A 20,000-nucleotide genomic window follows, 5' to 3' on the forward strand; every position below is an offset into this window, starting at 1 on the left:
AAGAAACATGAGAGAGAGTGAGGAAGGAAGGAAGGAAGGGAGAGAGAGAGACATCGAGACAGAGAGAGAGAGAGAGAAAGCATTACCATTCCGTATATAAAACCTGCTGTCAGTTCTTGCCTTTCTCTCTCTCTGTGTGGCTGTCAACAGCTTGCAGGGGCTGTCACTCCACGCCCCGGCTGTTTAGGGAGAGGAGGAGATAAACTGTGGTGGTGGTGGAGGTGGAGGTGGTGCTGGAGAGAAGGAGAGCAGTAACATAGAAGAGAGAAATAGTGAGATAGAGAAGGGGGAGAAAGAGGTGGAGGAAGAGAGGAAAATAAATGGTAATGTAGAAAGATTGATAAATATTGAAATTGATAAAGAAGAAAGGGAATAGGAAGGAAGGAAGAAAAAGAGGAAATGAAATTGATAAAGAAGGAAGAGAATGGGAAGGAAGGAAGGAAGAGAGGAAGGGAGGGAGAGAGAAAACGGGAAAGGAGAGAAAGGTAGGAAAGGAGAAATGCCAACAAAGAGAAAAAGAGAGAAAGGAAAGGAAGGGGAAGAAATGAAGAGTGAGAGAGAGAAGGAGAAAGAAAGAGATTGACGGAAGATGAAGGAAAGAAGAAAAGCAGAAGAAAAAGAAAAGAAAAATTAGTTGTTATTGATAGTAGTAGTAGTAGTAGTAGTAGTAGTAGTAGTAGTAGTAGTATAAATCTCAGTACTCCCTATCTCCATATTAACAGCCGAAAGGAGTTAGATGCAGAGTCGTAAAGGAGTGAATAATTGTATAAATAAATAAATAAACATATAAAGTGCTCTCAAAAAATGGTGGTTGTGGTGGTGGTGGTGGTGATGGTGGTGATGGTGGTGGTGGTGGTGGTGGTGATGGTGGTGGTGGTGGTGGTGGTGGTGGTGACAGGGGTTGAAAAGACCGATATTGACTCAACCATTTCCTCACACACACACACACACACACACACACACACACACACACACACACACACACACACACACACACACACACACACACACACACACACACACACACAAGAAGCTTTCCCCGAACTTCTTTTAAAAACTTCTTAAGGAAATATTTATTGGTATCGTTCTCTCTCTCTCTCTCTCTCTCTTTGTCTTTGTCTATTTATCTATCTATCTATCTATCTATCTATCTGTGTGTCTGTCTGTATCTCTAATAATAATAATAATAATAATAATAATAATAATAATAATAATAAAATACAGAAAAGTGTGTGTGTGTGTGTGTGTGTGTTATTCATTTACGTTATTACAGTCACAGGGAGAGAGAGAGAGAGAGAGAGAGAGAGATTTATGTTTGGTACTAATCATGACTGTACATACATTCTCTCTCGCTCTCTCTCTCTCTCTCTCTCTCTCTCTCTCTCTCTCTCTCTCCCTTCCTCCTCCTCCTCCTCCTCCTCCCTCTCCTCCTCCTCCGCCTCCTCCTCCTCCTCCTCCTCCTCTTCCTCCTCCTCCTCCTCCTCCTCCTCCTCCTCCTCCTCCTCGTCCTCCTCCTCCTCCTCCTCTTCCTCCTCCTCCTCCTCCTCCTCCTCCTCCTCCTCCTCCTCCTCCGTTTTTTAGTATTGTTTCCCTCTTGACAGCTTCCTCCTCCTCCTCCTCTTCCTCCTCCTCCTCCTCCTCCTCCTTCTTCTTATATAACGTTCCTCTTTCTCCATTCATTACTCTTCCTTTTCTCTCCCTTTCCTTCATCCATTCTCTTCTCCTTACCTCTCCTTTTCTCTTACCTTCCTCCTCTCCCTTCTCTCTCTCCCTTTCCTCTCCCTTCTCTCCCTATCTTGTCTTACCTGTCACGTTCACACACACACACACACACACACACACACACACACACACACACACACACACACTCGCTGATTGGTACAGTTCAAGGAGTTTAGTTTCCCAAGGTTATGTTTAGATCGTTGTGTGTGTGTGTGTGTGTGTGTGTGTGTGTGTGTGTGTGTGTGTGTGTGTGTGTGTGTGTGTGTGTGTTATTCATCCTCCCATCTATCACTGTTCATGTCTATCCATCTATCTATCTATCTATCTATCTCTATCTATCTATCTGTTTACCCACCAATCATTGAAAACAAGCGAACAATTCCTTCTCGTTTTGTTTCCATTTTCACGGCAAAAGTTTGAATTTACCGCGTGTTTTAACGGGGGCTCGTAAAACACACACACACACACACACACACACACACACACACACACACACACACACACACACACACACACACACACACACACACACACACACACACACACACACACAGGAGCATAAATTTTCCCATAAACAGTATTTGAAAGCGAGCGAGCGAGAGAGAGAGAGAGAGAGAGAGAGAGAGAGAGAGAGAGAGAGAGAGAGAGATCTTCTGCAACATTTGGCAATACATACGTTCGATGCCTTGGGCTATTTACGCTTCACTGAGCATCTAAGGAAGAGGAGGAGGAGGAGGAGGAGGAGGAGGAAGGGATGGCTCTGACGGATGAGAAGCAGGAGGAAAAGAGAAGACAGCAAGAAAGGATAAGAGGAGGAGGAAGAGGAAGAGGAATAGGAGGAGGAGGAGGAAAAAGAAGAGTAAGAAGATTTGGGTGTATTAAAGATGAAATAGGAAAGAAGAAGGAGGAAGAGGAGGAGGTATTGATGAAAAGGAGGAATAGAAGGAAAGGAATAAGGAGAAGGAGGTGAAGAGATGAGGAAAAACGATAAATGAGAGAGGAGAAGGAGGAGGAAGAAGAAGAGGAGGAGAAAAAAAGAGGAAAAAACAAACACACACACACAAAGAGATAAAGAAGAGGAGGAAAAGAAAAAGAATGGACGATAGGGAAAGGAAATGGAAGTGAAGAGAAGGGAAGGGGAAAGGGGAGCAAAGGGAAGGGAGGAAACAGGATAGGAAGGAAAGCAAAGGAGAAAGAACGAGAGGGTAAGAAAAGGGAATGGAAGTGAAGAGAAGGGAATGGGAAAGAGGAGGAAAGAGAGGAAACAGGATAGGAAGGAAAGGGAAGGAGAAAGAACGGAAGGGGCGAAAAAGTGAAAGGAGGAAAAGAAACAGATAGACAGACAGACACACACACACACACACACACACACACACACACACACACACACACACACACACACACACACATACACATATACATAAATACATTGACGGCACGTATAACAAGATCGATAAATGGATTAATACATTATTGCATTGACCGAGTGATTTATTTTTTGACAGACAGACAGACAGACAGACAGACAAGCAGGAAGTGACAGAATGATTGACATATCACTTTAAACACATACATTGAAAAGGCATTGAGATAGATATTTTAATAGATATTCGATAGAGAGAGAGAGAGATATTCTGTTCTCTCTCTCTCTCTCTCTCTCTTTGTTATTCACCCAATGAGCCGTTAGGAAAAGTTACAATAGAGTTAAGAGAGAGAGAGAGAGAGAGCGGTCCTGTGCATGACATTAATTCTCGCCCGGCTAACTTTTTGGACACCTTATGATTTTCTCTCTCTCTCTCTCTCTCTCTCTCTCTCTCTCTCTCTCTCTCTCTCTCTCTCTCTCTCTCTCTCTCTCTAACACTGAATATATATAGTTTTAAGCACTTTCGTCCATTCGTTTTTCTTCCTCTTCCTTCCTTCCTTCCTTCCTTCCTTTTCCTTCCTTTCTTCTCTTCCTTCCTTCTCTTCCTTCCTTCCTTCCCTTCCTTCCTACCCTTCCCTTCTCTTCCCTTCCTTCTTTCCTTTTTTTCCCTTCCCTTCTCTTCCCGTTCCTTCATTTCCCTACCCTTCCCTTCTCTTCCCGTTCCTTCATTTCCCTACCCTTCCCTTCTCTTCCCGTTCCTTCACTTCCCTACCCTTCCCTTCTCTTCCCTTCCTTTTCCTTCCTTTCTCTTCTCTTCCCTTCCCTTCCCTTCCCTTCCCTTCTCTTCCCTTCCTTTTCCTTCCTTTCACTTCTCTTCCCTACCCTTCCCTTCCCTTCTCTTCTTTTAACTTCCTTTCTCTTCCCTTCCTTCCCTTTCCTTCTCTTCCCTTCCCTTCCTTCTCTTACCATCCCTTCCATTTCCTTCCGTTCTCTTCCCTTCCCTTCCCTTCCCTTCCCTTTCCTTCACTTCCCTACCCTTCCCTTCTCTTCCCTTCCTTTTCCTTCCTTTCTTCTTCCTTCCTTCCTTCTCTACCCTTCCTTCTCTTCCTTCCTTTTCCTTTCTCTTCTCGTCCCTTCCCTTCCCTTCCCTTCCCTTCCCTTCCCTTCCCTTCCCTACCCTTCCCTTCCCTTCTCTTCTTTTAACTTCCTTTCTCTTCCCTTCCTTCCCTTTCCTTCTCTTCCCTTCCCTTCCTTCTCTTCCCATCCCTTCCCTTCCTTTCCCTTCCCTTCCCTTTCTTCCTCCATCCGTTCCTTACCCCACCTGCTTCCTCTTCCTCATTATCCCTCCTCCTCCTCCTCCTCCTCCTCCTCCTCTTCCTCCTCCTATTAAAGAGAAAAGTGCGCTACAAAAGATGAATTGCAGTCTTTTGTTTAGCATCCTCTCTCTCTCTCTCTCTCTCTCTCTCTCTCTCTCTCTCTCTCTCTCTCTCTCTCTCTCTCTCTCTCTCTCTCTCTCTCTCTCTCTCTCTCTCTCTCTCTCTCACCTTTGTCTCGTTCTTAGTGTTCGTGGATTATGATCGCATGCCTCTGCTGTTCTTTTCTTTGTTTTCTTCTTGTTTTCCTTTTTTCTTGTTTGTTTTGTTGTTGTTGTTGTTGATGTTGTTTTCTGGTTTCTTTGTCTGTTGTACTGGTGGTTGTGTTTTTTTTTTTTTTTTGTGTGTGGGGGGGGGGGGGGGTTGTGTGTGTGTGTGTGTGTGTGTGTGTGTGTGTGTGTGTGTGTGTGTGTGTTAGGTAGCAATGGATTTTTAAGTACTACATTACATAACATTATATAATTCTTTTCTTATTTACTTCCTATCTTTTTTCTCTATTTTTTTTTATGTTATTGGCTATGGTTTGGGGTAGGCTTTTTTGGTGGGTCCTGTTGGTCGGCTCCAGTCCGTTATGGCGCGGGCAAGTGTTTACAGTGGCGCCGTCCTGCTTGGCTCATGTTGCCCCCCGGAGCTCTCATTTTTGATCCTCTCTCTATTTACTCTCCGGCATATGACCACAGATCTTGCGCCGACTCAACGAAACTTTCCAACTTTCCTCTCTCTTTACGGAACAAAGGTCATGAATCTAACACAGAGACGCACAAGGGAATGATAATGATAAGAAGAAGAAGAGGAATATAAAGAAGAAGAAAAAGAAGAAGATAAAATAAGATAATAAATATAATAATAATTGTTGCCTTGAAGGAAAATCGAGACAACTAAAAAAGAAAAAAGAAATAAAGGGAGATGGAAGAAAAAAAAAAAGGAAAGAAGCTGATAACGTTATGCACTCCACCGCACCTTTCCCTAATTGAACGGCCGCCTCACCTTCTCTCTCTCTCTCTCTCTCTCTCTCTCTCTCTCTCTCTCTCTCTCTCTCTCTCTCTCTCTCTCTCTCTCTCTCTCTCTCTCTCTCTCTCTCTCACCTGGGCACACCTTCCTCTCTCCCACACACCTGTCTCATTACTTGCACCGCCCACACCTGCTTAGATTCACCTCATTGCCGGCCTGTCCATGCTAGGTTCTGCGGTGTGTGTTTATGTGTGTGTGTGTGTGTGTGTGTGTGTGTGTGTGTGTGTGTGTGTGTGTTTTTCTTTATTTTTTCCTTTATCTCTTGTTTCCTTTCCTCTCTCTTCTTCCTCTTTCTTCCCTTCTTCTTCTTCTTTCCCTTCCTTTCTCTTCCCTTTCTCCTGTTTCGTTCTTGCTTTTTTCTTATTTTCTCTTTTTTTCTGCATTTCCTGTTTTTCTTTTTTTTATATTTGTTATTGTCTGTATCTATCTCTACCTTCCTTCCTTCCTTCCTTTCTTTCTTCCTTTCTCTCTCTCTCTCTCTCTCTCTCTCTCTCTCTCTCTCTCTCTCTCTCTCTCTCTCTCTCTCTCTCTCTCTCTCTCTCTCTCTCTCTCTCTCTCTCTCTCTCTCTCTCTCTCTCTCTCTCTCTCTCTCTCGATTTTATTGCTTTTTTTCTTTGTTATCTTTCTATCGTTTTTTTATTCTCTCTCTCTTTCCACTTTTCCCTTTATCACTTTTTCCTTTTTCCTCCTTTCAGCTTTTTTTCTTTTTTTCCTTTTTCTCTTTCACTTAGTTTTATTTTTTTCCTTGTCTGTTCTGCGCTACATGTTTTTTTTTCTTCCTCCTCTTTCTCTTCCTCCTTCTCCTCCTCCTCCTGTTCTTTCCTCTTTGCTCCCTCCTCCATTCTTTCCTTACATTCTTCTTTCTTTCTTTGTTTGTTACTTTGTTTCGCTTTCTGTTTTTGCTTCTTCATCTTCTCCTTTTTCTTCTTCTTCTTCTTCATCCTCCTTCTCTTTTATTTCTCTTCTTTTACTTCATATTATTATTCTTTCTCCTCATCCTCTTCTCTCTCTTCCTCTTTCTCTTCCTCTTCCTCATTCTCCTCCTCCTCCTCCTCTTCCTCATTCTCACAATTTTCATCTCCATCGCTTTTCTCAAACCCTCCTCCTCCATCCTCTCTGATCTAATCCTCCTCCTCCTCCTCCTCCTCCTCCTCCTCTTTCTCTTCCTCTTCCTCATTCTCCTCCTCCTCCTCCTCCTCCTCTTCCTCCTCCTCCTCTTTCTCTTCATCTTCATCATTCTCCTCCTCCTCCTCCTCCTTCATCCTCTCTGATCTAATCCCCTTCCTCCTCCTCCTCCTCCTCCTCCTCCTCTTCCTCCTCCTCCTCCTCCTCCTCCTCCTCCTCACGTCGGGGCAGTAAGGACTCATTCACACACGAAGATTTACAACATGTGGGAGGGAGTGGTCTGCAAAGTTTGGGTATTAGTGAGTTTCTTAAGAGGTCTGCTTATGGTCTGAAAGGAAGAGGTGGGTGGGTGGGTGGGAGGGCGGGGGTAGGGGTGCTATCTCTGTCTGTCTGTCTGTCTGTCTGTCTCTATTTATCTATCTATCTATCTATCTATCTTTCTTAATTTCTCTTACTTAATTTGTTTCTTAATTTCATATCTTTTAGTGTCATATTTTTCCTTTTTTTTTCCTTTTCTTTTTTCTCGTCTCCTTTTCTTTTCCTTTCCCATTTTCCTCTTCTTCCTCTTCTTTCCTCATATTTTCCTTCCATTCTCTTTTCCTTTACTTTTTTCCCATTTTTCTTCCTTTCTCTCTCTCTCTCTCTCTCTCTCTCTCTCTCTCTCTCTCTCTCTCTCTCTCTCTCTCTCTCTCTCTCTCTCTCTCTCTCTCTCTCTCTCTCTCTCTCTCTCTCTCTCTCTCTCTCTCTCTCTCTCTCTCTCTCTCTCTCTCTTCTTTCTCCTCCCTTTCCTTAATTACGCTTCTTATCCTTTATCATAAATCTTTGTTATTTCCTGTTCTTAACTTTCTCTTTTGGTCTCAGGGCTGTCACTCCTACCTGGTTTACGAGTGTGTGTGTGTTTGTGTGTGTGTGTGTGTGTGTGTGTGTGTGTGTGTGTGTGTGTGTGTGTGTGTGTTTCCGTCAACCTTTTATCCATTCATTCATTCTTTCTTTTCTCTTTACAATCTTCTTCCTTTCTGTTGTGATTTACTTGTTTCTTTGTGTGTGTGTGTGTGTGTCCTTTCTCTCCCTTTCTCTCTCTCTCCGTTGTGTCTTCTTATTTGTGTGTTTGTTTGTTTGCTTATGTTCGTACGTTATTGATGTTTATTCTTCGTTTGGAGCTTTCGTTATCCGCTCGTTTTATAATGCGCTTGATTTCGTTGTTTATCATCGAACAATTTTCATACATATATTTTTTCTAACTCATCCTCATCCCACCTGTTATTTTGTCCAGGTCCAATATTCCTTCCTCTTATATGTTTATCTATACACCTTTTATCTTCATTTATTCTATTTCCTATTTAACTAACCAAAAATATTATCTACTGTCTAATTTTCTCTCTTCTTACTCATCTATATCTTTCCTTTATTTCTTTTCTTATATCTTCCAACTAGTTTTTTCATCACTCATTTGTTTTGGTAATCGTGTTTTTTATCATTGTTTTGGTATATTTTGGGAGGGGAATTTTTTCTGTTATGGTAATAGGTTTTTTTTTTTTCTGCTTTGGTATCATTTTTTTGGGGGGAGGGGATTTTTTTTGTTTTGGTACTAGTTTTTTTTCTTTTTTTATTGTTACTATTTCCATGTTTTTTTTGTCAAACTCTCCTTTTATTATTTTCATGTATTATTCTATTTTTTTTTCTCGTGCTCTTATTCTTGTTATTTTCATGTTTATTTTCTTGTATTTTCTCGCCGTGTTATTTCGTCCCCGGTCCAATATTCCTTGAGTCAGCTGTTATTTGTTTTTCATTAGTAGACGCGTTCAGTTCGGGCGGCGCCGCGTTTGTCAATACCTGCGTTGAATCGATTCCCCTAATAACCTAAATAATTATATGTCTCTCTCTCTCTCCCTCTCTCTCTCTCTCTCTCTCTCTCTCTCTCTCTCTCTCTCTCTCTCTCTCTCTCTCTCTCTCTATCTATCTATCTATCTATCTATCTATATCTATCTGTATCTATCCATCTCTATCTTTGTTGGGGAGAAAAAAGAAGGATAAGAGAGAGAGAGAGAGGAAGAAAGGAATGCAATGGAGGAGAGATCTCTCTCTCTCTCTCTCTCTCTCTCTCTCTCTCTCTCTCTCTCTCTCTCTCTCTCTCTCTCTCTCTCTCTCTCTCTCTCTCTCTCTCTCTCTCTCTCTATATATATCTCTATCTCTAGTGTGTCTTTTTCCTTCTACTTTTCTTTCTTTTTTCCTTTTTCTTTATTTTTTTTCCTCCCTCCAATCCTGTCCCTCGAGTCTTCAATCTTTGTTTTACCAGATTCCTCCTCCTCCTCCTCCTCCTCCTCCTCCTCCTCCTCCTCCTCCTCCTCCTCCTCCTCCTCCTCTTCCTCCTCTTCCTTGTTTCGGTCTGTCTTCCCTCATTCTTTTTCTTCGTTCTTCTCTCTTCTCTTCTCATTCAATTTCCTCCTCCTCTTCCTCTCCCTTCTTCCTTGTTCTCTTCCTGTTAGTGGTTTGGTCTTTGTTTGTCTGTCTGTCTGTCTGTATGTCTGTGTGTTTGTATGTATGTATGTATGTATATGTGTGAGTGCTATGTATGCATGCATGTGTGTGTGTGTGTGTTTGTCGATAACTTCAGACTGAAATTTCCGACTTCATTTGTTGACTTTGAGAAATCCTTGCCTTTGTGTGTGTGTGTGTGTGTGTGTGTGTGTGTGTGTGTGTGTGTGTGTGTGTGTCAATTTTTTATGCCTGTGTCCTCGTTTGCATGCCCCCCTGTGTGTGTGTGTGTGTGTGTGTGTGTGTGTGTGTGTGTGTGTGTGTGTGTGTGTGTGTGTGTGTGTGTGTGTGTGTGTGTGTCAATTTTTTTATGCCTGTGTCCTCGTTTGCTTGCCCCCCTGTGTGTGTGTGTGTGTGTGTGTGTGTGTGTGTGTGTGTGTGTGTGTGTGTGTGTGTGTCAATTTTTTATGCCTGTGTCCTCGTGTGAATGTCACCTTTGTGTGTGTGTGTATGTGTGTGTGTGTGTGTGTGTGTGTGTGTGTGTGTGTGTGTGTGTGTGTGTGTGTGTGTGTGTGTGTGTGTGTCAGTGTGCGTGTATATGAGTGTGGACTTTTTTTACCTTCTTTTCCTAAATCCTTGAGACGAGTTGATCCGGATTAGGGTCAGAACGCGAGTGTGTGTGTGTGTGTGTGTGTGTGTGTGTGTGTGTGTGTGTGTGTGTGCTGGAGAGTCATTGAGAGGAGCAAAATCAGAGGAGTGTATTACCTCACGTGTCTTATCTAGTGTTTCATGTGTTGCTGATGATACAAGTGTTGCATATATATCTTTGTCTGTCTGTGTGTTGCATCGGTCAGCTTTTTTGTATAGTATCTCACCCTTTGACCTCTTTTTACTCTTTATGTTTATGTAAATGTTTGTTTTTTCTTTGTTATTTACTTTATTTTCCTCTATATCTTTCCTTCTTTCTTTTTTCCCTCTCCTGCGATTAAGAAAGAGTTGCCAGAAACGGAGGGAATTTTAACGAGACAAACTCTACCTCCTTTTAGTCACTCTTTAATAAACTAATGACGGTATAAAACTACACTCTTAGAATCTATATATTTGTCTTTCTTTTCTGTTCCTTTTTCTATATTTTTTTCCTTTTTTTTTTCTCTCTCCGATTAAGAAAGTGTTGCCAGAAACGGAGGGAAAGAATAGTGTGTGTGTGTGTGTGTGTGTGTGTGTGTGTGTGTGTGTGTGTGTGTGTGTGTGTGTGTGTGTGTGTGTGTGTGTTGCGTGATGGACGTTATATAAAGCCATAGTGGTGTGTTGCAGAGATATTCATAATACTCGCGTAAAATATTGCGTTGTGTTGAAAGTTTGTCAGATACGCCGTGTTGAAAAATGCAGATGTGTCAGGGCTTATTGCAGGTGTGTTTCATGTGTTTTAGGTGTGTTGCAAGTGTTCCAAGGTGATTCATTTGTGTTATTAGTGTGTTGCAGGCGAGTTACATGCGCTGATGGTGTGTTTCAGTAGAGTTGCAAGGAGTTCAGTGGTGTTTGCTAGTGTTTCAAGTGATTGATACATGTTAATTGAGTGTTGCGGGGTATAGGTGTTACATGTGTCTGGGAGGGAAGGGGGGGGGGTAGAGGTGTTGCATATGAGTTACAAGTGTTCCAGGGTCCTTATGAGTATTGGAGGTGAGTTCCAAGAGTGTTTCAAATATTCCAGGAGTGTTTCAAGTGTTGTAAGATTATCTATTCGTATTATTAGTGTGTTATAGAAGTGTTACAAGTGCTTCAGGTGTGTTGCGTTGTGTTCCAGGTGTATAGGAAGTGTTGGAGGTGTGTTCTATGCGTCTGGGGTGTGTTTCAGGTGTGTTCTAAGTGTGTTGCGTTGTGTCCCAGGTGTATAGGAAGTGTTACAGGTGTGTTCTATGCGTCTGGGGTGTGTTTCAGGTGTGTTCTAAGTGCGTTGCGTTGTGTTCCAGGTGTATACGAAGTGTCGCAGGTGTGTTCTATGCGTCTGGGATGTGTTTCAGGTGTGTTCTAAGTGTGTTGCGTTGTGTTGCAGGTGTGTGATGGGCGGTGAGCAGCATGGGCGCCCCCTGGTGGACCCTGTCACTGCTGTTGCTGCTTACCTGCCCGGCCGCCGCCCCCGCCTCAGGTACGCCCACACCTGTACACACCAGTCCCCACTCTCTCTCTCTCTCTCTCTCTCTCTCTCTCTCTCTCTCTCTCTCTCTATCTATCTATCTATCTATCTATCTATCTATTTCTATCTAGCTATCTTTTTTAATTGTTTCATTCTAGATTTGCAACGTTTATTATTTTCTTTTCTTTCTGTTTCCTCTCTTTATTTTCTTTACTTCTTTTGCACTTCATATTTTACTGTCTGACTGTTTATTTTTATATATTTATTTATTTATTTATTTATTTATTGTTTATTTAAGTGTGTGTGTGTGTGTGTGTGTGTGTGTGTGTGTGTGTGTGTGTGTGTGTGTGTGTGTGTGTGTGTGTGTGTGTGTGTGTGTATTTCTTTTTTTCTTTTTCATTAATTTTTATTACTTTATATTTTTTTCATTATTTGTTTCCTTCTTTTTTCTTTTCTTTCATTCATTTATACTTTTGTTTTTTTTCTTTCTTTTTCTTTATCTTTTTTTCTTTATTTCTTGTCGCTGTTTCTTCCCTTCTGTTCCATCCTTTTATCTCTCTTTTGTTCTGCCTTTTGCTGTGTCAATTGTTCTGTGAGAGAGAGAGTCAGCCAGTCCTTTGTTTCTCCCTCTCTCCTTTCTTTCTCTCTTCCTCCCTCTCTTTCTCTTGTCAATTCTCTCTCTCCCTCCCTTCCTCTCTCTCCCTCTCTTCTCTCTAATTGTGTTTCTTCGCCTTGTTACTCCCTCTCTTCCTCTTCTCTTTTATCCATTTTGCCATTCCCCTTTTTCTTATCACGTCCAATCTTCCTGTTCACCATGTTTGCTATCTCTCTCTCTCTCTCTCTCTCTCTCTCTCTCTCTCTCTCTCTCTCTCTCTCTCTCTCTCTCTCTCTCTCTCTCTCTCTCTCTCAGCCATTTATTTTCACATTTTCTGCTTCTGACATATAATTTATTTCCTTTTATGATCTTCCTTCTCCTTCTCCTTCTTCGTTTACCTCGTTTATTTTTTTTTTTTTTTATTGTCATCCTTTATCATCATCATCTTCTTGTGTTATTTTATTTTTACTTCTAATTACGTTTCTTTTTTTTTTTTCTCATCTTTTTGTTTTGTTTCTTTACTTTTTGTTATGTGCTTCTTATTGACTTTCTCTTTCTCCTTCTCTTCTCATTTCTTCCTCCTCCTCTCCTTCCCTCTTCTCCATCTACTGCATCTCCTTCTCACCCTCCTCCACCTCTCTCCCCTCCTCCTCCTCCTCCTTCCTCTCCCTTGACGAAAATTGTGCCACTGAAGCTTCACTCTCTCCCTGTGCTGTAAAAATCTCCATATCTGTTCCCCGCAGGTACGCCCATCTCCCCCGTAAGTGGTAGAAGGAAGGTGTGATGGGGAAGAAGGGAAGGGGAAAGGGGAAGGGGGGAAGGGGGAAAGGGGAGCGTAGTTGTCGTAAAAAGCAGGAGCAGCAGACGCCACCGTAGCACTGAGTAGGCAACCACATTATACGCCGACGAGTGTGTGTGTGTGTGTGTGTGTGTGTGTGTGGGTGTGGGTGTGGTGTTGCCCACTGTTGCCGGAGAGTTGCGAGGTGCGGAGCAGCCTGCAAGTGTACCTTGTAGATGGTACACAGGCCAGCCACGTCTCGCCTCTGCTGAAGAGGATGTAGTGGAGTGGGTTGCTGCTGGTTTGGGGCGGCCCTTTGAGAGATGAGCCGTTGGGCGCGGTTTTGTACCTTGTCGAGAAGACCCAGGTATGATGGAGGGCAGGATGACCATGTCAGGGGGGCGTATTCCATGAGGGAGCGAACCTGGGCAGCATAAAGGTTCGACACTCCCTTCGCATCAAGGAGGCGGGAGACACGCCTGACACAGTTCAGCCGTCCTGCTGCCTTGGATGCAGTCTTCCTGACGTGGCTGGTGAAGGACAGGCTGTTGTTCGCCTCCACGCCGAGGACAGTGATTGACTGTTGCAAGGGCAGCACCTTCCCTTGTAGGATTATGGGGGGAGTGGGGATGGCTGGGGGGCAGCGTCGCCTTGAGACCAGCATGACCTGTGTCTTGTCGTGTGCCAGGTCAACCTGCCAACGATGTCCCCACGATGAGACGGTCTGTAGAACCTGGTTGATAAGGGCGACGGTTGCACAGTGATCTGTACCGTCGCAAGGGAATGTGAGGGTACAGTCATCCGCGTAGGCGTTTGCTTCAGGTATGAGGTGGAGAAGATCATTAAAATACTCATTCCACAAAAGTGGTCCAAGGACACTACCCTGTGGGACGCCAGCATTAATAGGATGCTCCCCCGAGGTGTGACCGTTCACCACTACACTGAGCGATCTGTCCTCGAGGTAGTCGTGAAGGAGATGGAGGAGCCTGCCACTAACACCCGCACTCTGGAGTTTGGAGATGAGTCCGGAGTGCCACACTCTATCAAACGCTCCCGCGATGTCCAGGGCGATGACGAAAGTGTCGCGTCCTCTGTCGAGGTTATGCTGCCAAGCAGAGGACATGCTGAGGAGGATGTCGTTGGCAGACCTGTTGGAGCGGAAGCCATACTGTCTGTCGCTGAGAATGTGGTGTGTGTTGAAGAAGCCTGAGATCCTCTTGGCAAGAATAGATTCAAAGGTTTTGCCAAGGACGGACAGGAGAGAGATTGGCCTGAAGTTACGAGGATCTGTCTTCTTTCCTTTTTTGTGTATGGCTGCCACGTTAGCAACTTTCCAGAGGGAAGGCCACTTGCTGGTGTTAAGGCAGCTCTGAAAAATGGTGGTGATGGAGCCTGCAAGCTGGGCTGCGCAGTGCTTGAGGATGTGTGGAGATATCCCATCTGGTCCAAGGGCCTTCTTGGTGTCGACCTTGAGCAATTGTTGCTTGACATCCTCAGTGGTAATAGTGATGAATTGGAGAGAGGCGGTGTTGAGTTGAGCCATGGCAGGTGGGTGACGTTCAGGGTCAGGGACAGTCATCTTCCCTGAGAAGTATGCTGCCAATACCTCTGCCTTGTCGTTGCTTTTGGTGGCTACCGAGCCGTCCGCCCTGTCTAATGGAGGAATGTGGTCTACAGGAGCGAGGCCTTGTTGGTCCTTGAGGGCAATCCACCAAGCCTTGCTTCCCACAGAGCGGCCAGAGAGTCGTGACTTCAAGTCGTCCTGCCATCGTTGTTGAGCCAAACGCTGCACACTTCGCATGTTGGCACACTCTTCTTTGTGGAGCAGCTTGTTTATATAGGTTGGATGTTCTTTAAAGCGTCTCCATGCCCTGCTCTTAGCGTCGGCAGCCATCCTACACTCGTACCCAAACCAAGGCTGGTCACGAGGCTTGACCTTGAAGGTATGGTTAGGGACGTAAGTGTTCTGAAGGGAAAGAACAGTACTTGTGAAAGTGCTGACCTGTTCGTCCACGTCACCTGTGAGGATGGTATGCCAGGGAGTACAACACAGGGCTTCCTGAAGTCCCTCCCAGTCGGCTTTGCCCCAGAGCCAGTTAGTACGCATCGTAGGGGCGTCCCTCAGTGCGGCGACTGGAATCGTGCTGAGGACAGCCAGGTGGTCTGAGGATCCCCACGGCACCAAGGGGACGACAGGTTACAATATCCTCTGGCAGATCACTAATAACAGGATCCAGGGAAGAGCCAGAGTTGTGGGTGGGAAAGGTGACATGGTTTGTAAGGCCATGTACAGTGAGGAGATCGTCAAACACTAGCAACCAAGTGTTGATTTAGGTCGCCAACGATGAGGATGTGGCTGCAGGAGTGTTGCTGCATAAGCTGGTCATGATTAGTGTGTAGGAATTGTATGGCCTCACCTCCTTGCCACTGAGGGCAATAACACACGCACAGTAGAATGGAGCCATGTTGTTGTGTCCATATCTTGAAAAACATCATCTCAAGGTGGATAGGGAGAGCTGCATCAAGAGGTTGGAATGACAAGTTCTTGTTAAAACAGACAGCGACACCACCGAAGGTCCCGCGTGATCTGTCCCTTCTGTGCCAACTTGTGTATCCCTGAATTTGACCATAGTTGCTTGGGATGGTCTCATTCAGAAATGTTTCCACTGTTGCCACTATGTCAGGCGTGCGAGGAATCACGAAGGAGTGAATGAGGTCACCAATATTTGTTTGGAGCTCTCTGACATTGGCAGAAACAATAGAGAGGTAATCTTGATTAATGTTGCCCATGACTTCACACACCGGGAGGAAGGTTGAGTGGTGGGCCTGGATGAGGCAGGAGTGGTTGTTGTGTGGTGGCTGGCGGTCCTTGGTGCGATGTCCAATTATGCCCCAAGCTCACAGCTTGAGTTGGTGGAGAGACGGAGGCTGGAGCAAGAAGACGAGTAAGAGACTGCACGAGATTGGCGATGTTCAGAGCCTGTTCACTCGTGATCTTGTGGAGAAGCTGCTCCTGTCTCTCAACTGCCAGGCGAGTTCGGCACTCCTGAGTTGTACCATTCTCTCTCTCTCTCTCTCTCTCTCTCTCTCTCTCTCTCTCTCTCTCTCTCTCTCTCTCTCTCTCTCTCTCTCTCTCTCTCTCTCTCTCTCTCTCTCTCTCTCTCTCTTCATTTTATTTCTTTTATTTCTATTCTTCTTCCTCCTCATTCTCCCCTTTTCTTTACCTCTTTATCATTTATTTTTTCCTTTTATTTCTTCTTTTCCTATTCCTCTCGCTCTCTTCCTTTCTCTAATTCTTTTTCCTGCGTTCTTCCTACTCATTCTCCTTTCTCTTTCTTCTAATGTTCCTCCTCCTCCCCCTCCTGCTCCTCCTCCTCCTCCTCCTCCTCCTCCCCTCACCTGGTGCTTAAGGTCGGTGCAATAATTAAATTCTCTCCGGGCTCATCCTTCATCCTCACACCTGGACCGCGGATTAAGAAGCAACGCAGCGAACAACCAACTTATTAGATTACGCACCCACCTCTTGCCCTCCTGCCCTCAGCCTCTTGCCTCTTGCCTCTCGCCTTTCTTCTTCTTCCTCTTAACTTCTTTCTTTCTTCTTCTTTCTCCGCTTTAAACTTTTTCTTCTTCCTCCTTTTAAACTAATTTCTTTTTTTCTCTTGATTGTTTGCTTTTTATCTTCCTGTCTTCATTGCTTTCTTTTGTTTTCTTTTTTTCTTCTTGTTTTTTCTCCGCTTTATACTTTTTCTTCTTAATCTTTAAACTAATTTATTTTCCTCTCGTGGTTGTTTGATTCTTACCTTCCTGTCTTCATTGCTTGTTTTAGTTTTCTCTCTCTTGTTTTAATTCTTCCTTCCTTTCTTTCTCCCTTCTTTCTTGTCCCTGCCTTTTTTCCTTTCTTTCTTTCTCTCTTTCTCCCTTCTTTCTTGTCCCCTTCCTTTTTTCCTTTCTTTCTTTCTCCTGTTTTAACTATCTTATTCTGTTGCTTAATTTCCTCTTGCTTAAACCTTTTCTTATCTTCTTTCTTGCCTCCCTTCCTTTCTTCTCTTTTACCTTTATTTTTTATTCCATTACTTGCTAACTCCTTATCCTTACTTTTTCTTTTTCTTATTTACTTCCTTTTGTTTTCTTCTAACTCCTCGTATTCTGCTGCTTGCCTCTTCTCTTTCTTCCCTCCTTCCTCTCTTCCTTCCTTCCATCTCTTGTCAACCTTCCTCTTAATGCACTTGTTTCCTCCCGTCCTGTTCTTTTCCTTCCTTTATCGCAGGTTACATATTGTCTGAATTTGTAAAACATCTTCGTATATGAATTGTAAAGAAAAATAATAACATACCAATACCTGTTTTAAAAGTACATAATGCGATCTGATTCATCTCCTTTTTCTTCTTTTTTTTCTTCTTCTTCCTGGGTTCAAAGGGGATTCCTGAAGACACACACAAAACAACTTACGATTTATTAAAAGAGAGAAATGGAAAATAAAATAAAAATAATAGATGAGGGAGAGAAATCTTTAGCGGGAATAACTTTGAACTGTTTTCCCTGATTATCATAGAAAAGGAATTATCAGCAGCGAAGGAGAATAATGAGACGGAGTAGGAAGAGGAAGAAGAATGGAAGGAAGAAGGAAGAGAGAGAAAAAAGAATAACCGGAAAAACAGAGTATTAAATTATGCTGAACGAGAGAGAGAGAGAGAGAGAGAGAGAGAGAGAGAGAGAGAGAGAGAGAGAGAGAGAGACTGGAGGAGTGGAGATAAGAGGGAGAAATGGAAATGGATTTGTTTGGAGGTAAAAATACTAATCACGAATATTTTTCCTCCTCCTTTTTCCTCCTCCTCCTCCTAAAGAAAACGAGATGTCGAAGAAAACGTTGTATCAATAAGGGATGGCTTGATTTTATTTTATTTTCTTCCCCCTTTGATTCTCTCTCTCTCTCTCTCTCTCTCTCTCTCTCTCTCTCTCTCTCTCTCTCTCTCTCTCTCTCTCTCTCGTTTTCCTTCTCGGTCTGATTTTTTTTCTTGTTTTTTACTCTTTTCCTCTTTTTCTTTATTTTCTTTTTTTCTGTTTTCCCTTCATTCATTTTTCTTCTATTTCTTGTTTTTTTTTTCCTTTTTCTCCTATTTTTAATCCCTCTTCTCCTCCTTCCCTCCTTTTCCTTACCTGTTTCTCTTCCTTTAGTCTTTCCATCCATCCTTCCTTCTGTTATTCCTTTCCTCCTTTCTTCTTTCATTCCTTTCTTTCCTTCCTTCCTTTCTATATGTTGTATCATCTCTGCCTTCTCTCCTTCCTTCTGTCCACCCTTCCTCTCCCTTCCTTCCCTCCTGCCTTCGTCTCTTCTTTCCTTTCATTCTTTCTTCCTTTTTTCTCTTCCTTTCCTCTCTTTCCTCCCCTCCCATCTTCTCTCCTTTCTCCCATGCTTCCTTTTTCTCTTCCTTTTCTCTTTTCCCCTCTTTCCATCCCTCTTACTTTCTCCCCTTCCTCCTATGTTTCCTTCTCTTCCTCTTTTCCTTTCTCTTTCCTTCCTTTCTTCCCATCTTTCTCCTCTTTCTCCCATACTGTTCTCATTCTTTTCCCCTTCCTTTCCCTTTCTTTTCATTCTTCCTTTTCTTCTGTTCCTTCCTGTCTCCTTCCTTTCCCTTTTCTCTCCACAAAAAACACTTCCAAGGAATTTATTCAGAATACATTATTTTGCCCAACGTGCCGGAAGGAAGGAAGGAAGGAAGGAAGGGAGGGAGGGAGGGAAGGAAGGGAGGAAGGAGGGAGGGAATGGAGGTAAGTTATAGAGGAGGAGGAGTGGAGGTAAGGTGAAATATATGGGAGGTGAGGTAAGGTATGGAGGAGAAATAATGAGGAGGAGGAGGAGGAGGAGGAGGAGGAGGAGGAGGAGGAGGAGGAGGAGGAGAAGGAGGAGGAAAAGAAGTGAGGAAAGAAGGAAGAAGTTAAGGGCTAGTGTGTGAAGGGAAGGAAGTGGAGGCGGAAGAAGGGAAGAGGAAGGAAAGTGGAAAAGGAAGAGAAGAGGAAAATATTTTAATAGATGGAAGATGTTAAGAATGAAGGAATGAAAAGGAAGAGAGGAACATGGAGAGAGAAAAAGGAAAGGGAAAGTTGTAGATGAAAGTGGAAAGGGAAGAGACAGGGAAAATAGTTTAATAGTGGAAAGAGAAGGTCAGGAATAGAGAAGGAAAGATATGAAAAGGAAGAAAGTGAAAGGAAGGAAGGGAAGGGGAAAGGAGAAAGAAAGGGAGATATGAAAGGGAAGGAAGGAAATGAGAAAGGAGAGAGAATGAGAAGAATAGAAAGGAAAGAAAGGGAGGTAGAGAAAGTAGATAAATGGGAAAAGAAATACAGAAAAGAAAAGATTGGAATTGAGAATAAATTAAATGAAAAGGAAAGAAAGAAAAAGAAGGGAGAAAAAGGGAAAGAAAAGAAAAAGAAGGGACAGAAAGGGAATATATGAAGAAATTTAATACAGGAAAAAAAGGAATAGAAAATGAAAAAGAAATGAAAAGGAAGAAAAGGAAAGAAAGAAAGGGAGAAAATAGTAAATATATAAAGAAGAAATTTAATAGAAGAAAGATTAGGTTATGTTTAAGAATACGGAAGGAAGGAAGGAAAAAAATGGAAACATAAAAAGAAGAAATGAAAGACGAAAGAAAAAAGAGAAAGAAGAAATAGCAAATACATATATGAAAAAGAAATTTGATAGAAGAAAGACCAAGTTATGTTAAAGAAATACGGAAAGGAAGTACAAAGGAAGGAAGAGAAAGAACGAGAGACAGAAGAGGAGGAAAAACGAAGAGAGAGAAGGGGAGGTAAGATATAGAAAAGAAAGATAACGAAGGAGAGACATATGAAAGAATGGAAGGAGAGGAAAAAGAAGTGAGATGATAAGAGAGAAAACAAGGGAAGACATGTGGAGGGAGGAGGAAGAAGGGAAGAAGGGGAGGAAGAGGCGATATGAAAAAAAGTGAAAGTGGCCAAAAGAGGAGGGGAAGATATAAGGAAGGGAAGAGAAGGGGAGGAAAGAGAAGCGAGGAGAAACAGGAAAAGGCAGAAAAATAGAGAAGGAGAAAGGGAGAGAAAGAGAGAAGGAAGGCAAGAGAAAGAAAAGGGGATAGAGAAGGGGAAAGAGAAGGAAAATGAAGGGGAGCAGAGAATGGGAAGAGGATGAAAGGTAGAGAAAGAGAGAGAAGGGAAGGAAATGAAGGTAAGGAAAAGAAACACATGAGGGAGAGAAAGAGAAAGAGAGGAGAAACAGAGAAAGGCAAACGGATAAAAAAGTAGGGAGGAAGGGAGAGAAAGAGAGGGAAAGAAATACAAAGGAGGGGTGAGGAAAAAGAGGAAAGAAAAGGAGAAGAGAAACGAGAAAAAAGAGAAAAACTTTGTGTGAAATTTCTCCTCAGTTTGTCGAGACGCAGCTTGCATGC

The 20,000-nt window shown here is 43.2% G+C and overlaps 1 protein-coding gene across 4 annotated transcripts in view; it reads left to right on the plus strand.

Annotated features, from left to right (window-relative positions):
- LOC126980268 (cell adhesion molecule 1-like) overlaps window positions 1-20,000 on the plus strand; it is a 224,346-nt gene that overhangs the window by 114,539 nt on the left and 89,807 nt on the right. For all 4 annotated transcript variants that reach the window (XR_007733028.1, XM_050829962.1, XM_050829961.1 and 1 more), the window contains exon 4: window positions 11,123-11,215. Coding sequence is in view for 3 of the 4 variants with exons in the window: in XM_050829962.1 (XP_050685919.1) it covers window positions 11,146-11,215 (70 nt within the window). In the remaining variant the exon portion in view is untranslated. The remainder of the gene's footprint in view (window positions 1-11,122; window positions 11,216-20,000) is intronic.

Source organism: Eriocheir sinensis, chromosome 44, assembly GCF_024679095.1.
Source record: "Eriocheir sinensis breed Jianghai 21 chromosome 44, ASM2467909v1, whole genome shotgun sequence".
Taxonomy (NCBI): domain Eukaryota; kingdom Metazoa; phylum Arthropoda; class Malacostraca; order Decapoda; family Varunidae; genus Eriocheir; species Eriocheir sinensis.